The 18,424-nt window shown below is 41.4% G+C and overlaps 1 protein-coding gene across 3 annotated transcripts in view; it reads right to left on the reverse strand.

Moving 5' to 3' along the window:
- Positions 1 to 15,875, reverse strand: part of PCNX2 (pecanex 2) — a 324,088-nt gene extending 308,213 nt beyond the window's left edge. For 2 of the 3 annotated variants that reach the window (XM_008268254.4, XM_089312277.1), the window contains exon 1: positions 15,444 to 15,747. In XM_008268254.4, the coding sequence (XP_008266476.2) occupies positions 15,444 to 15,596 (153 nt within the window). In that variant the 5' untranslated portion in view covers positions 15,597 to 15,747. Of the gene's footprint in view, positions 1 to 15,443 lie in introns of all 3 variants that reach the window. The other variant, XM_051821460.3, reaches the window with a different exon arrangement.
- Between the last annotated feature and the right edge of the window lie 2,549 nt (positions 15,876 to 18,424).

Genomic DNA, 18,424 nt, shown 5'->3' on the forward strand with positions numbered 1-18,424 from the left:
GTTCTAGTCCGGTTGGGGCGCCGGTTCTGTCCCTGTTGCTCCTCTTCCAGTCAAGGTCTCTGCTGTGGCCCGGGGAAGGCAGTGGAGGATGGCCCAGGTGCTTGGGCTCTGCACCTGCATGGGAGACCAGGAGGAGGCACCTGGCTCCTGGCTTTGGATCGGTGCAGCACGCCGGCCCTAGCAGCCATTTCGGGGGTGAACCAATGGAAGGAAGACCTTTCTCTCTGTCTCCCTCTCTCACTGTCTAACTCTGCCTGTCAAAAAAAAAAAAAAAAAAATACTGCCTCTGCTCTCTTATGCCAGTATTAGAAACTCAAAAACTGTTTCTAAAAGAAAGCTTTGATAGCTTTAGTTTTAATAGCACAACTGTTGAAATAGCTGAATAACCTTGCAAGGTGACTACTTGAAAGGAGCCAACATATGTAAGTTGTTGTATTTTTTTATCTTAAAAAGAAATTGTTTAAGCAAAAAACTGTGGCAGCCCCCTAAAGATTTAAACATGGATTTACCATTTGAACAAGAAATTCTCAAAAGAAGTGGAAGCATGGTCTCAGAGATATTTATGTGCCCTATTCACAATAGCCAAGGAATAGAAACAACTCAAATGTCCATAAAAGATAAATGGATGAATAAAATGTGCTACATACATGCAATGGAAGATCACTCAGCTTTGAAAAGGAAGGAAATGCTGACACCTGCTACAACATGGATGAACCTGGAGGGCACTGTGCTAAGTGAAATGGTGCAATTCAAAAAAGGAAAAACACTGCATGATTACATTATATACAGCATTTAGAGTAGTCAAAATCATATATATCGAAAGTAGAACAGTGGTTTCCAGGGGCTGAAAAAGAGACAGAAATGGGGAGCTATTGTTTAATGGGCACAGAACTTCAGTTCAGGAAAATGAAAATGTTCTGACAATGGATGGTGGTTTTGTTTGCACAACAGTGTGAATTTACTTAACTGTACACTTAAAAACAGTTAATACTGGTGGGGGCACAGCACTGTAAAACAGAAGGTTTAAGCATTGCCTATACTAGTATCCCATATGAGTGCTGGTTCAAGACCTAACTGCTCCATTTCTGTTTAGCTCCCTGCTAATGCACCTGAGAAAGCGGTAGAAGACAGTCCAAATGCTTGGGCCCCTGTATTTACATGGAAAACTCAGATGGAGTTTGTGTGTGTGTGTGTCTGTCTGTCTCCCTCTCTGTGTTACTCTACCTTTCAAATAAATAAAAATTTATTAAAATGTTAATATGGTAAATTTATATATACATATTTCATCTCAATTCTTTAAAAAGTAATTTCTCTGATTATGGAAAATATAAAACAAGAAATAACAGTTCACCAGATTTTCCACTGATTCTCCTTCTAGAATAATCTCTCGGCCGGCGCCGCGGCTCACTAGGCTAATCCTCCTCCTAGCGGCGCCGGCACACCGGGTTCTAGTCCCGGTTGGGACGCCGGATTCTGTCCCTGTTGCCCCTCTTCCAGGCCAGCTCTCTGCTGTGGCCAGGGAGTGCAGTGGAGGATGGCCCAGGTGCTTGGGCCCTGCACCCCATGGGAGACCAGGAAAAGCACCTGGCTCCTGGCTCCTGCCATCGGATCAGCGCGGTGCGCTAGCCGCAGCGCGCCGGCCGCGGCGGCCATTGGAGGGCGAACCAACGGCAAAGGAACACCTTTCTCTCTGTCTCTCTCTCTCACTGTCCACTCTGCCTGTCAAAAAATAAATAAATAAATAAATAAATAAATAGAATAATCTCTCAACTTCAAATTTTAGTCATTTAATCAGTATTTGAAGTCCAGAGAAACTGCAAGCAAAAGTCACAGATTTTCAGGTGAGTCATAAAGATGATTAAGTACATATTTATTTAGTGTTCCAGGTATTCAGCAAATGCTTATTAAACACATATTCTGAAACAGGCACTATGAATGGCATTGGGGAGAGAGCTGTGAACCATCAGGCAAATATCTGTCTGCAAACAGCTTCCATTATAGCACAGACTAATTACAATGAATTGAAAAATTAATTGATTTTTTTTCCAATGAGGGTACTTAACCTAGACTGGAATGTCAAAGAATAATCTAAGGAATTGGTGTTGAACCTAACCACTAAAGAATGAACTGGAGTTAATTTGGAACATGGAGTGAGGAGATTCTAGGCAGTGGCAACAGAATGTGTGCAAAGGATACAAAGCAGAGTGACAGTTAAAAAGGCCTCTGCAGCTGACCACCCCAGTGAAAGAGAGGGGAGGAGAAAAGTACAGTGAGGCTGGAAGGGTGGGGCAAATCAGATGCAATGTTTGCTGGGCCCCTGTGTTCCTTTACTTCTTTCTAGGAGGCCAGTGGCGACCTGCTAGTTAATCTCCCCATCTCCACTCTCCAGTTTTCAGGATAGTGCCTCCCAAACACCACTGTAATCACACCACTGCCCTGTGCAAGCACCAACCTCTCTCTTGTACTTCTTATATCAGTGCCAAACTTCATGTTCAAGGCCCAGTGGGTCTCCAAGGCTCTTTGTGAATTGCATAACAGGAGTGAACTTAGCTGTCTTCCACCAAGGGCAGGACTCCAAACCAACATGGCTTCAGCAAGTACACTATCTAAATAGAGATAAGATTAATGGGCATAAAATGTTGTGTAACCAATATAGAGTCCACACAACAGAAGGATTCACTCAGGAGAACTGCCCTACATGAGCATCAAGGCAATCCAATCACAGGAAGTGGAAAAGACCACCAAGAATGGGATTTTTTTTTAACTTTTATTTAACAAATATAAATTTCCAAAGTACAGCTTATGGATTACAATGGCTTCCCCACCCCCACCCCCATAACTTCTTGGGATTGTTACTAAGGGTTCCATGGTGTAGGAATTAGATAGCAAAGATATGGAGCAGGGATCTGGATGAGGGCACTTACCACGACCACATCTGGCAACAGGTCAAGCCAGAATAGCAATCTGACTCCTGAAGGAAGAAAGGCGATGATGAAACCCAGAGACAAATTTGAAGAGAAGTTTCCATTTAGAGAAAGGGGGCAAGCAAAGAATATGAAGGAGCAGTGAATGAGCAATGAGGAAAGCCTGGATTCATCTTTCTTTTCAAAATCATAGGTTATACTAATCATTCTTTACTGATCAATTAATTAGTAAAAGCTTTAGCAAGTGTGGCCAGTGTTTTGGTACAGCAATGTTAGCACTTACAATGCTAACATCCGTATCAGAGTACCACTTTGAGTACTGGCTACTGCACTGCTAACCCAGCTCCCTGCTAATGCACCTGGGAAAACAGCAGAAGACAGCTCAAGTACTTGGGTCCCTGCCACCAACATGGGAGACTAGGATGGAGTTTCTGGCTCCCAGTTTTTTCCTATCCCAGACCTGGCCATTGTGGCCATTTTGAGGAATGAATCAGCAGATGGAAAATCACTCTCTCTCTCTCTCTCTGTCATCTTCCTTCTCCTCCCTTCTTTTCTCTCTCCCTCATTTTATAGCTCTACTTTTCAAAATAAAGAATCTTTTCATAAAATAAAGGTTTCAATGAATACTATGAGTTTTCCAAATAGACTGAATCTGCACTACTCATAGATGATTGTTAGACTTTTATGGACTCTATAATCAAGTAATTACAAACTACTTGAATGCAAGCGCTGTGTCTACCTTTGTGTGACCTACAGTCCCTGACACATAGCACAGGGCCCTTTCTAGTCTTCAGCAGCATGTTTGACCCTGATCTCCCACAAACCCATTTTCAAGGTTGCAGAAACAGTGACAATGGAGAACTGTACTCTCTCAAGAGCTGAGAAAACCAAGAAGAGGGAAAGTCTAGAGAGAAGAAGCTGATTCATGCCATGGTGTCAGGGCTACTAACCAGGTCCTCTTAAGACAGCAAATCTCAGATGTGCAGAGGAGAGGGGGGATCCTGCAGCAATGAGACATCATGTGAGTGGGACCAGTACCTTAAGTGCCAGTTTACCGCCATGATTGCAAGCAGGGTCAGGTCGTTAATCTCATAGAGTGAAGAAGGTCTTAAGAACTGTGCTTGGTAGTGGGAATAGGGGAGAGAGGCTACTATTTGGGGGGGGGGGGGTAGAGATTTCTAGGAAGTCAAGGTTATTTGACAAGCAAGAGACATGAATCAGATTGTGTATCTCTTCCATGGCATTAGCCTGGCTTCTTTAGTACTTCCCAGCTGAAGACACTGATGCTATCCACTCAGTCCCATTCAGGTGCCCACCACAACCAGTTGTAGGCCTGGGAGCAAATCTCACTGCTAACAGTCCAGCTACTCAAGCTGACAGAGATGAAAATTACAACATTAATTTCTCCTCTCACCCCATAGGATGCAACTCACTCCTAAATGCACACCATTATATTATGACTTCATGAGGGCTGAAACTGAAGCATATTTGGCCACATCTTTCCCCTTAATATGGCAATAGTGTTATTCACTAACTTCTCTAATTTTAGACTCCTCTTCTACATTTTTCTGGCCCAGATATGAAATGAGCCATTTCTCAAAGAGCCTGTGGTAGGTACTTATCACTATCACTAAATAACCTGGCATAGGGTACTTTTGAAAAAAAGATTTATTACAGCTCATGATTTTGGAAGTTCATAGTCCAAGATTAGGCAGTTGCATGGGTCCAGCATCTGAGGAGGCAGTGGAAAGTAGAAAGAATGTAGTAGAATAATCACACAGAGGGCCAGGAAGCAAAGGGAGAATGGCTGGGCCTGACTCAGGCTTATATAAGGACTCCTACTAGCCCTCTCACAAGAATTACTCTCTGAGGATACATCCCCAGTGACCTAAGGCTCTCCTAGCAGTCCTGCCTCCTAGACAATATCATTATTAGACCACGCCTCTTTCCTCTCAGGACTACCAACCTTCAACTTTGGGACTTAACCAGATACATGGGTTAGGGAGCCAAATCATGTTAAAACTAGAGCAAGGCCCTAGTTCCTTTTAGACAAAAAAATGGCATTTAGAGGTTATAATCTAAGTTCTAGATCTGTCCACTCTCATTATCATTGCTTCTAGTTTTTTTCAAAATACAGAACCAAAAATACTCAAATGCATTTTTAGAAAGAAAAATCATGATTTCTAACTTTAAAACTTTAAAACTTAGTTCCACATAAGGTCTTGCATTGTACATTTTGTTTTATTGTTAAAATTGCTTGCTAAAGATTTTTTTTATCTTCTTTACCTTTCAGTACATATATAATAATTTCAAAATATTTATAAAATCTTATAACAAAATGATTACTGAATGCAATTTAAGACGTCTTAATGGTTCTTCTGTTTTTAGGTTATATCATTATGCTGAGAAACTCTTTAGTTAAAACCATTTGAAATAGATTTGGTTTGGGCATATCACCAAAATATCAAGCAAGGTTCATCACCCATGTCCAATCCTACTACTTCCCTCCATTCATTCTTTCCTTTTGTAACTACTTTTTAAAATAATTTTTTAAATTTATCTTTTCTCTGCGTATTTTTTAAAAACATAAGCAACTGCATGTATACTTCACTTCTCCTTCCCTCTTTTTAGTCAACACATAACTTCTGACTTTTTTGTTTGTTTCGGTTGAAAGTATTACCTAGAGATCGTTCTACAGCCATCTCTTTTATCATTCATTTTTTGAAAGCTCATAATACTCCAAATTAGCTATACTATGGTCCATTCAATTAGTTCCCTAGCAACGGACACTCCTTTCTAGTCTTCTGCTATAAAAAATAGTGTTTCATGGGGCCCGCACTGTGGCATACTAGGGAAAGCTTCTGCCTGCAGTTCCAGTATCCTATATGGGCAATAGTTCAAATCCCAGCTGCTTCTCTTCAGATCCAGCTCTCTGCTATGGCCTGGGAAAGCAGTAGAAGCTGTACCCACATGGAAGACCCAGAAGAAGTTCTTGGCTCCTATCTTCAGATCAAGCCAACTCTGGCCATTGTGGCCATTTGGGGAGTGAACCAGAGAATGGAGATCTTTCTCTCTCTTCTTCTCTCTTGTAACTCTGCCTCTCAAATAAATAAAATCTTAAAAAAAAAATCTTTAAAAAAATAGCACTTCAGTTATTCACCTGGTATGCATACCCCTTTGAATTTTAAGAATGGCTATTTATTTAAACCTCATTAGAAATTATCTTTTAGATTATTGCCATATAGATGCACAAAATTGTATTGTTTTAATATATAATTCTTGGATTATTAGTAAAACAATTTTCACACATTTATTTGCTATGTAAATTTGTTTGACAATTGTTTATGCCACATTTAAAATATACATATTTTCCTCATTGCTTTGTATTAATTCATAATAGTCATATAAAATGATAAAGTCCTGAGCACAGGGGACAGATCTGTTTTGTTCTCTATTGCACTCTCAACACTCAGGTTTGTTATTCAGTAAATACTTAGTTAAAAATATTAGTAACTAAATACAACTATTTATGATAGCAATTTTACATGACGCATTTTTCGTAACTTGTAAAATTGTGCAGTCTTTGAAAGTTATTTAGCCTTTGTAAATCTCTATTTCTTCTGTGAAATGGGAATAATAGTTCTTAATAGTATTTTTATAAACAATAAACAGATAAGTAAGAAATAATTAATATATTATCTGGTACATAATAAGCACCTTCCAATACTAGTGTCTCTCATTATCACTATAATTATCATCATCATCTACCCATCATTCATCAACACCATGGAATAGTAAAGCATAATAATAAATATATGCTTTAAGATGCAGCCAAGAACAAAGCAAATTTTTATTGCCTGAATAGACAGAGCCATTAACATATATTAAGAAAATACAATCAAAAAAATCTAAGCAACTGCTTTCTGGGGAAAATTATTTGTTTCAGGGGATATTTCTTATATGCAGGTTATCTCTCTTCTTCCCTGATTATTAAGTATCTGCCTGTAGTCTTTTTTTTTTTTCTGCCTGTAGTCTTGAAAGCAGAAATTAGTTAACGAAAGACAGAGATGACCAATGGGATATGAGTATTAGTTCTCTGACTTTTTTTGGTTTGTTTTTGAGATGGTATTGACTTAGTGGAAGTAACTGAAACATACACATACTCCAGTATAAGTATTCCAGTCAGAGAATAAAAGATTAGAAAATTCTTAAAGTCCTTCACAGTTTAAAACCTCTATATTTCCTTTCTATATTTAAGACTCATCATCAACAATAAATCAGGTAAAACTGATTTTTATTTGGACCAATGACCTATTTCTTAAGTCCAAGTTTCTCATGGTAGGAAAATATGTACAAATTATATAAATACCACAAAGCAATACATAATCACTACATAATTAATGAAACAAAGGTTATCCTAGAGGCAATACCAATTTGAACTTCAAGGCCTACCAATACAAGGAAAAATGTCTCTGTTTTTAAATTCCATTTTTAAAGACCTGGAGTCTGGCCACAGCATTGTGGTGAGCCTACTGTAATGGGCCTGACCACATACTGTTCTGTGTGCTACCAAAACTCTTTCTTCCCTTTACTGAGTCAGAGTCCATTAATGGAAAAAGCTATTTGCTTATCCACCATGTATGAAGCATCCAACAGGGGACCAAGAGGGAAATCAAATCACAGCCCCACACTCACAGATTCTCTGAGCCTCCCTTGATTCCAAACCTTTCTCCAGATGCTGTGCCATTTCCCTGCTTCTGCATGAAAGAACCATCTTCTTTCTTCACCTCCATTGCATCTTAAACCACAGCAATCTGGCCTCTACTTCCCAACACTCCTCTAAAAGTGTTCTTGTCAATGTCTCCAAAGACAAAACATTACTACGATTTGCTAATTTTCTCAATAGCACACAATGCAGTTGCTCACAGTTGCAATGATGTCTTCCTTCTTTTTCTAAGACACGTGCCACCCTGGCTCCTCCTTGCCTTGCTGACACTTCCTCTATGCCCTACCTCTGCATGTGGAGCTCCTTGGAGCTCAACGCTTAGGTACTTCTCCCATTCTACACACTCAACCTAGAGATCTCACTCATTCTCTTGGCAGTAAATAAAATCTCTATATTAATGACTATCAATTTCCTATTTTTAGCTTGGAATATTCTCAAAGCGCCCCAGATGTATATTCAACTATCTACCCAGCATCTCCACTTTGATATAAAAAAGGAAACTCCAAACTACTATGTGCAGATGTCAATGTTTGGTTTCTCATCCCTTCCTGATGACTGTCTTCTTCCATCTTTCTTCATCTCAGTCAATGGCAACCCACACACCTCTTGTTTAAAGCAGACAATCAGGCATTGCCCTCAATTCCTCCCTCACCCTATCTCCTTCACTCTGAAAATGAACTTATCACTAACTCCTATCAAAACTTATCCTCATTTCTCTATCTTGCTGCCACCTCCATCTCTTGGCTAGATGACTAAAATAGGCTCTGAACCTCCCTCTTCTGTTTTTACTTTCTCTGATCTGTTTTCTACCCAGTAGTCAGAGAAAGTTTCCAATAAAATAGTTCAGCATAACTTTTTATGTTTTCTTGAACAATGTTAATGTTTTAAAAATCTACAACATAAATTAAATCAATAAGGATGGAGAAATAAATTATATAGCTACAAATGAACCTAACTACATATCAAATTGATAATAAAACCACAAAGATGAAACCTAATGAGAAAATAATTAATCCATGTAGCTTTAGAATGCAGTACCCAGGTAGTATATTACTGGTGGATATATACTAAATAACAATAACCTTTAAATAATCCTGAACTTTAAGATGTGTCTCTAGTAGTGTAATAGGGGTTGTAAGTTCTGTGTGAATCTTGGGATTGAACAAATGGTATTGTGAACCAGTGTTCTCTCTTTGGGTGAAGTGAAATACAAATGTGGAGCAGGGGAAGAAGAAAAAGAGTCCTTTGGTTTAGATGGAATTGAAGGTCTCAGAATAAACTCTCGATGTTGTGGGGAGAGGGAGAGTGTCTCCAAAGAGCTCATGGAAAATGTGTACTATGAAAAAACTGCATGGATTTCAAAATGTCAGTGCAACCCTAAGAGACTGAAAATGAGTCCCCTTCCTAAACTGGAGGTAGAGTTGGCTGCTGTCTGGTTCCTCCCCAGAAGACAGGAGAGAGAGACAGATTGGCTGGCTGCTCTGACAGAGGGATGGAGAAGTTGCTGTGTTGATTGTGGTCTGCCCTCTGAGACTGTGGTTGACAAGGGAATAGGTGAGCATTCACATGGACTGTGTCCAAGACCCTGCACAAGTCTGCTTTACACAGCATCTGAAAGGGCTGCTAGAAACTGCAAAAGAAGGAAGCTGGAAGTGGAAGAAATTAGCAAGCAGCTGGGAAAGAGATTCAGCAGCCTTCCTCAAGGAAACTACAGGTGGGACAACAAGAATGGAGTCTTCGAAGGTGTGTGAATGTACCACATCAGAGAGGCAGCTGGGAAACTGTGGCATGCCTGGAGTACTCAAAGTCAACTAAGCACCATTCCAGTCAGCAAAGAACATCCCTAGTCTCCAGTGCCCAGGGAGTCAGAAACATCATCCAGTGTGTGCAGGAGAAAGGCGGCAAGAAAGAGACCATGTTGCTTCATACCCCTTTCTGTCTGGCCAATGACCTAACGGTTGCAGCTTTGAATCAAGCCCGTGTTTTGAGACTTAAAGCAACCGTAGGACTTGTATTATCTGTGACCTGAGTCATGGGACTTCCTCATATTTCTATCTGGATTATGCAAAACCTCCTCTTGAGAGAAAATTGAAAGGGAAAATGGAAGACCAAAGAGGTTGCTTTATTGCTTTATGGTTAAACCCATGACCCCACACATAACATCTGCTCACATGTCTATAAAATAACACTGGAAGAATACACAAGATGCTGTGGACAGTGGTTGTCTCTCAAGTGTGGGGAAACAATTAAGTTTCACTATACTTTTGGGCACTTTCAGTGTTGACATTTCTTCACGTCAGTGTGCAGACATACATGTCCATGCTGTGAAATTACACAGTAGAGGCAGTATGGCTGAATGTGTAAGACCTCCACCTGCTTGGGCTCTAATTCTGGTTAGGTCATGACAAGCTGTGTATCTGTAAGGCCGTTAATCAAGTTGTCTGGGCCAGTTGCATCTGCTGTAAAGTGGAATGATAGTGCCTCACAGGGGCATTAGGAGGGTGGGAAGATTTAGCATATGCAAAGTTCTTACAAAAGTACTTGCCTCCCATGTGCTTAATAAGTGGTGCCTGTTATTATCACCCATTCCAATAATTATAATACAATACAATTTGTTAATGCTAAAGGAGAAAAACTATCAGAAAAAGATAATGGAAAAATCTGAATACCATGAAGAGCTAGTTTATTTTCTTCTTCCAGAGTACAGGAAAGAGATTTGAAGTGCACAAAGTGGGAATAAGCTTGGGGAGTGTTTAAAAGTAATAATTTAAGAAAAAAATTATTAAAGACAGAAAATGATAATCACCTGGTGTTAGGTTCCACCTAAGAGAATTAACACCAGTGAACTGGACGCTTCAATTAAAATTAAAATCAATAAAGTGTTAAAGCTTTAGACATAACATGGGGAAAATACAGTGTATATGAAAAGAGCACCCTGCAAAATATCACCAGTCACTAATGAGGAGAAATCTCAAGATCCCCTAAAAGAAGCAGGAGAGGGAAGGGAGACATAAATTTAACTACCAGAAAGTCATGAACATGGGAAACTAGAATAGAATTAAAAAGCAGTCCTGATTTTCAGAGGGTGCCTGCAATCAAGCTTCCTGCTGATGCTCCTGGGAAGACAGCAGATGATAGCCCAAGTGCTTGAGCCCTATCAAGCCGTGTGGGAGACCTGGAAGAGTTCCTAGCTCCTGGCTTTGGCCTGGCCCAGTCCTAGCTGTTGCAACCATTTAGGGAGTGAAACAGAGAATGGAAGATCTCTCTCTTACTCACTCATTTATTCTCTCTGCCTTCCAAATAAATAAAAAAAATAAGTTATTTTTTAAAAAACAAGGTCTGTAAGCCTAAATTCAAAAGGCAGAACTAGAAACAGAATATGTTCAGCTAAAATAAAGGAAAAGAAAACATAAAGTTGCATCCATGAAGATCCAAGCTTTCTATCTATACATGAGAGAAAGGGTGCCCATCTTAACAACAATTATCAGCCCTGGAAAATCCTAGATGATGTGGCCCTGCATGGGGTCTTCAAGGACAGGATGATTCCATCCATCTTTCCACTACTCAATTTTTCCTTTCTACTAGAGTTGACTAAAATGTCACCAAGAATATCACAATCCTATTTTATGTGTGTCTACCTGTCAGCAGAGTTCAAAGTACTCTCATGTGTAGAGTGTGAACCAGCACAGTGTCATTCATGGAAAGGCCTAAGTTTTGGATACAACAGGACCTCTAAAATTCTGAATTTTACCATCTATTATCTCTAAATAATCTTGGGCAAGTAACTGAACTTCTCTGGACCTTAGTTGCTAAATGTATAGAATGAAACCCATTTTACAGATGGGAAAAATGAAGGTCTGGAGAAGTGAAGTAACTTGTATAAGGCCTCAAATTAACAACAGAAAAACAGAAACAATGTCTTCTGACATGAACCTGGTGCTCTCAGAACTTACAAAAGGCCAGAATCATGCTCATGTTCTCCTGTTCATAAAGCTCTCCATTGAGTTTTTCATCTCAAAATAATAACAAATGCGATAAGTGTAAGTTTAAATATCTTTGAAGACAAATCTTTGTCCAAACATAAGTAAGTAGACAATGAATCAAGTAAACTCCAAACCATCTAGATTGGAATAATGTTTTTCACTGTGTTTTATTTTTAAATATTTATTTTATTTGTTTTGAAAGACAGAGTTACAGAGAGAGAGAGAGAGAGAGGAGACATCCATCCACTGGTTTACTCCCAAATGACCGCAATGGTCGGAGCTGAGCCAATCTGGCCAGGAGCCAGGAGCTTCCTTCAGGTCTCCCAAGTGGGTGCAGGGGCCCAAGTACTTGGGCCATCTTCTACTGCTTTCCCAGGCGCATCAGCAAGGAGCTGGATCAGAAGTGAGGCAGCCAAGACTCGAACCAGTACCCATATGGGATACCAGTGCTGCAGGCCATGGCTTTAACCCACTGCACCATAGTGCCAGACCCTCACTGTGCCCTTTTTTAGCATTTCTCATAAACATATAGTTTATAAATGCTAATAAATAATTACTTTGCACATTACTATTCATATCTAAGTAAATTCTAGGGCTTAGAAAATTCATAAAATTTATATTCATATATTCAGGGTTCTCATCAAATTGAAATGTGTATTCTCCCAACAGTGGAACTATCTTGATTAAATGTTTAAACTGAAATTGAGCAAAAACCAAAAAAATCCAGGACACATTAAATAACAGAATTTTTAATAAGCTTCTGCTATCAGTGAGCAGTTATCTTTTTTTGGATCCAATTCTTGCAAGTAGAACAAATTGAAAAAGATGTAACAATCACAGGCAGCACTGAAGTGCCGAGGAATATATTTTAGCATCCAGAGCAGAGGATAGAACCTTCAGATGGGGGAGGGAGACTCTTCTATCTAAGGGCACATTCAGAGGCCAGGAGACCAGCATAAGAAAAATAAACTGTCACTTTTGAAAATGAGATAATCCATGTATTAAATAGTAGTACAAAAATAGATGTATTCACAGATAATTATTCTATGATAGATAAAGGCACATTGGCATAAAGATACAAAAATTTTGGTATAAATCTTTTGATCAAAAAAGTCCAACACAAGAGTAAATTTAATTTTGTTCTTATTATTTGAGAGACAGCACATGCATGTCAGAGTGTGAGAGCACACTCCCATCTACTGGTTCACTCCCCAAATGCCTGCAACAGCCAGGGTTAGGCCAGGCCTAATCCAGAAGCAGAAATCCGATTCAGGTCTCCCACCTGGGTGACCGGGACCCAGCAACTTGAACCATCACCTGCTGCCTCCCAGGGTGTGCATTAGTGGGTAGCTAGAATTGGAAGCAGAGTCAGGAATTGAATGAAAGTACTCCAACACTAGATGTGGGAGTCCTAAGTAGCATCTTAACCTCTAGGCCAAATGCCCAACCTTCACTAAATAAGAATTTTAAAAGAAGACAACTTCCTGTTTCCAAATACAAGAAATAAATCAAGGTACTTAGTAAAACATGATTAGGTAGAAATTAAGGGTTCTGATCACATGTATATATCAAACCTTAAGTGATGTTTTATAAAAATGAATCTGTAGGCATACAGGAAACACTGCAGAAACATACATTAAAAGTTAAAATAGAGTGATGTTTTAGGTGCAGTGTATGTTGTCTTGATTACCAGAAAATATTCATGTATATATGGGAGAGGGGTATGATAAAGGCAACACAAATGCTGGTTGGAACAGAGAGATGCACCAGTTTATGATATAAGATTACTGTTAACTAAATGCAGGACACTCAGCAAGGTACAACAAGGAAAAAAAAGATGGATCAACAAAATCAAAACCTATGCCCTCATAAAGCTTGTGATCTAGGGGTAGAGGTTATATACACACATTTCAACAACTAAGTACAAAGCACTTAGAGAAGGTGGACTTCAAAAAGTGTTGTAATACTCATATTAAATATAGAACGGTATAATAGCAAAAGAGAAAAGAAATTAAGACTAACTAGATGGAATCCGAGACAGGGAGGGCATCCCATTGGGCTTTGAAGGACAAAAAGATTTTAAAAGAGAAGGAAATGCAAAAACTCTCTCATATTAAGCACTTGCTATGTGGCAGGTATTGTGAGCTCTTCCATTCATGAATCCATTCTGCCCTCAAGTTCACTCCACAGGAAAGGTACTGTTTTGTCCCTGCTTTACAAACCAGGAAGCTGAACTTTGCTGAAGCTTACTCAAGCTTCCACAGCTAGCAAACAGAGCCAGGACTTGAACCTAGGCCTGTATTCCTCAAATCTCTGCTATGCTACTCTCTAGCCAAAGAAGAAACATCGGGACCTATAGGCTAAAAGAAAAAGATGCACAAAATCACAACAGGAAATTTGCATTTATGGAAGGGCCTCCATGCAGTTCTGTATGAAATGCTTTTCATATAAAATTTTCATTTTTTTGAAGTGATCATCACCACATCCATTTTAACAAGGAGAAAACTAAGGTTTAAAGAGGTCCCATGTCAGCCTAAACAGCTAATAAGTACATGGTACTTCAAAAAGTTCATGGAAAAAATGGAATTAAAAGTAATTTTTCTGAAAAAAAAAGTTTTGGAAATCCATACATGGTTTGTTAATACTTTGCATTTTCTGTGAACTTTTTGAAGACCCTTCATAACAGAACAGAACTGTAAATCCAAGTCTGAGTCCAATCCCAGATCAAAATAGACATATGGCTTTGCCATCTCATTTAACTCCCCCAAACCACTCCATAAATATGGTACAATCATGTTTCTCATCTTCCATGTGAGAAAAATGAAAAAAATCAAATAAGGTAAATAACCTTCCCCAAGGTCATAGAACTAGGAAGAAGTGGACCCAAAATTTAACTCAGGAAGCCTAAATTCACTCAGAATTCTCACTCTCCGGTTAAACTACCATAAAAAAAAAAAAAAGGAAAAAGACAACAAATCATCACCATGCAAACTCATCAAAGATTTTTGCTTGTGGAAGACAGTCCAAATAGCATTTTAGGAATAAAGTCCTTCAGCAGACACATCAAAATTAGATTCTCAGCACACAAACTTTAACAAGCCATGCAGCACTTTATCAATATAGATTTTCAAATATAAGTAGCTACTGCTTCAATTCGGTATATTTAATTTACCTAAGAAGGTCATGTATGTAGTTATTCAGCAAATATTCAACTCTAATAAACGTTCAGGTCCCAAGTAGGTAAGTAGGTACCATAACCTCTGTTTAGCATGAAGTACGTTGGATTTATCCATTTTTATATTTCCCTAATAGACTCCTTTGCCAGCAGTTTGGAAATTGCAAGGTGAGTAACTGATAATGGAACCTGCCTTCTCCAAGCAAAACAGGAGGGGAATAGGGTGAAGGATGCATAAGAACTGAAATAGGTTTGCCTCTGACATTTCGTTTTGCCTTTTTGTCTATCATGTACCATATTTTACACCAAACATTATCCCAACTAACCAACAACGAGGCCTAGGGCTGTCCGTCTACTTGAAGGGGTCAACGTTCCCCAGCGACAGCAGAGTCTGACTCATCTAAATACTTGGCATCAATTAGTGAACCCAGAGTCCTGTCTACTCCTTGCCCTTCCATTGACTCCCCCACCCCACAGCGCCCCGTTTCCTTGCACGTTCTCGGTCCCAAATTCCTGAAGCCCTCCCGCCCCCGCCCCCGCCCCCTTTAGGAGATCCTGACCTGCTCCCTCGTGAGGGTTCCCTTCTCTTTCCCTGCCTCCCCACAGCTCCCCGGAGCTGGACTTCCCCCACTCACCAGGTGCAGGGCCAGGGGCAGCAGCAGCAGGAACAGCCACAGGTAGAGGTGGCAGCTGTTGGTGAACTTGCTCTGCTCAGGGTCGTGGTACCAGCCGCCCGTGAGCGCGGCCCACACGCCCTGCCGAAGCAGCTGCAGCACCTGGGACACCATGCCCGCGGCGACCCGGGGCCGGCGAGCGCCCGGCTGCGCCCTGCCCGCCCCGGCCCGGCCCCCAGGCCGCCTCAGATTTAACACCCGGGCCCTTAGGCGGCGCCACCGCCGCCGCCACCGCCGCCGCCACCGCCGCCGCCGCGCCCTCCGCCTCCTTCCACCCCTCGACTGAAGCTGGAGTTGCTCTGCCCGGACGCGCGAGCCGCGGTGCGGGAGCCGGCTGCTGCCGCCGCCGGGCAGGTGGGCGCCATGTCCGAGGGAGGAAGGATTTTCCCGTCGTGCTCCGAGGCGCCTGCTCAGAGGATGTTCCCGAGGCCCCTCCCAGCGCCCGCCCGCGGCCCCTCCCCGGGCCTGCCTTAGGGGCAAGGGTTTCTCTAAGACCCTCAGGCTTTTCTTGGGCCTCTACCGGGGCCCGCTTTCTTCTCCCTGCTCTTCCTATTAGGGAGCATACAAGGCTTAAAAGTCGAGGGTAGCTGGGTCACTTCATTGGCCTTGGTGGTTTTTGCCGCCTGAGTCACAGAACTCAAGATCCTGTCCCACTTCTTCCAAGCGCTGCTGACCCCAGACCTTCTATTAGCCCAAGTGCAACCTGTCCCTTCGGTACTGACCTTTTCTCCTCCTCTTCACCCACCCCCACCTCTGTCCCCTCCCCTGTTGACAACTTGGCATGTGAAGTTAACTACTTCTGTGGTTCAGGAGGTTTCATGTCTTTTTGTATGTTAACCAGACTGCAATCCCAAGCATCATTCAGCTCTCAACTCTTTCAGTGCTATTTCAGTAAGAAGACCCACTAGAAGAAGAATCTTTATTATATATTTTATTATTTACAGTAGATACATTTCAGATTCCTTTCTGAGAGCAGGTTTTGGCAATGGAGGAGATAAAGGGAACTCTTCCTCCTTCGGAATGAGCACAGGAAACTCTGCATGAATTAAAGCCTTGGAAAAGAACAAAGATTAGAAGACTCCATGATCCCCAAACATGCCTTCCCTGCATCAAGCTGAACTTGTCTGTCCCAAAAATATCACATTTCTCTCCTCCATGTGCCTGCCTGACTTGTGGCTGCCTCTGGTCCCAGAAAGGCTTGCCAACCTTACCACGCTGAAGTGAGATGAGGAGGCAGTGCTAAGGAGATGGGGGAATCACAGTGTTAGGTCTGCCTTCAACCTTAGCCGCTCTTCATTCTGCTCTGCATTCCCCTGTAGCAGTGACTAACCAAAACGCAGCATGGCTGCTCCTTTGCTGGAAGACAAGGTGGATGTTTGTGTATACATCTCCTCCATGCTTGAAACCTGCTGGGTGCTCTGTAAGAGTTTAATGAATGGACCAGTCAGTGAACTCCCCACTAAAAACCCACACAGAAGGACCATCTTCTTTTGCATGGATAAAGGAGGAATGGCCATACAATAGATCTTTTCCAGCACTGAGGGAGAACCTTGCTCGTTTGTCCTAATCAATTGAATATTTGATGAGCATCTTCAGTGTGCTAAGCATTGGGCAAAAGACTGAGAAAACAAATATAAATAAAATATAGTCCCTACCATGAAGTTCTGTAAGAGAAGGTAGGAAAAACAATAGGACTTGAAATAAAATATGCTAAGAAAAATGTGCTGCATGCGATACTAGGCCAATACATATGTATCCAGAAATATGGAAGAATCGGAGCGCTGAAGAGGCCTGTGCAAGTGTCTATGAAGGAGGCTGGTGTTAACGAGCCTCAGACACTAGGGCTTAAGGCTAAGCAGTAGCTTTCCAGACTCAAAACTATGAATAGCTCTCCAGGCAGAATCAGGATACTTCAAAAAATTCCTGGAAAATGAGTTGAAAGGAAGGTTTAGGAGTGGGTGTTTAGCCCAGTGATTAAATGTTCACATCCCAAATCAGAGTACCTAGGTTTGTTTCCTGGTTCTAGTTCCTGACTCCAGCTTCCTACCAATGTGGACCCTGAAAAAGGATAAGAAGCCAAGATGACTGTGGATTACAAGGATTAATTGCAAAGGCAGGACACAAGAGGAAGGGAAGTGGAAGACGAAGGAGAGGCTGATATTGCACAGGAGAAAGTAACTTAAGAAAGATGTGCTTAGGCCGGCGCCGTGGCTCACTAGGCTAATCCTCTGCCTTGCGGCGCTGGCACACTGGGTTCTAGTCCCGGTCGGGGCGCCGGATTCTGTCCCGGTTGCCCCTCTTCCAGGCCAGCTCTCTGCTATGGCCCGGGAGTGCAGTGGAGGATGGCCCAAGTCCTTGGGCTCTGCACCCGCATGGGAGACCAGGAGAAGCACCTGGCTCCTGGCTTCAGATCAGCGTGATGCGCCGGCCGCATCACGCCGGCCATGACAGCCATTGGAGGGTGAACCAACAGCAAAAGGAAGACCTTTCTCTCTATGTCTCTCTCTCTCTCACTGTCCACTCTGTCCACTCTGCCTTTTAAAAAAAAAAAATGTGCTTAATGATATCAAATGCCAAAGAAAAGGCCAAGTACAAAGACTGAAGAGTGTACTTAGGACTCAGCCTTTGGGAGTGAGCTAATCAGGTACAACCACAGCAACTGAAGATGATGAAGTGGGCAGAGGCCTAATTGCATTGAATTTAATGTAGAGAAGATTTAGCGGCCAGAGAAAACTGCTCCTTAGAAGAGCCTGGCCATGGAGGTGGGTGTGATCTAAATGTGATACAGTCACAAGAAAGTATTTGTTTTGATTGATTGGCTTTAAAAAAAAAAGATTCAGTTATTTGTTTATTTGAAAGGCAGAGATACAGAGAGGCAGAGGCAGAGGAAGACAGAGAGAAAGGTCTTCCATCCACTGGTTTACTCCTTAGATGGCTGCAAT

Source organism: Oryctolagus cuniculus, chromosome 13 (assembly GCF_051225735.1).
Source record: "Oryctolagus cuniculus isolate XC-2025 breed Fujian yellow rabbit chromosome 13, ASM5122573v1, whole genome shotgun sequence".
Classification (NCBI taxonomy): Eukaryota; Metazoa; Chordata; class Mammalia; order Lagomorpha; family Leporidae; genus Oryctolagus; species Oryctolagus cuniculus.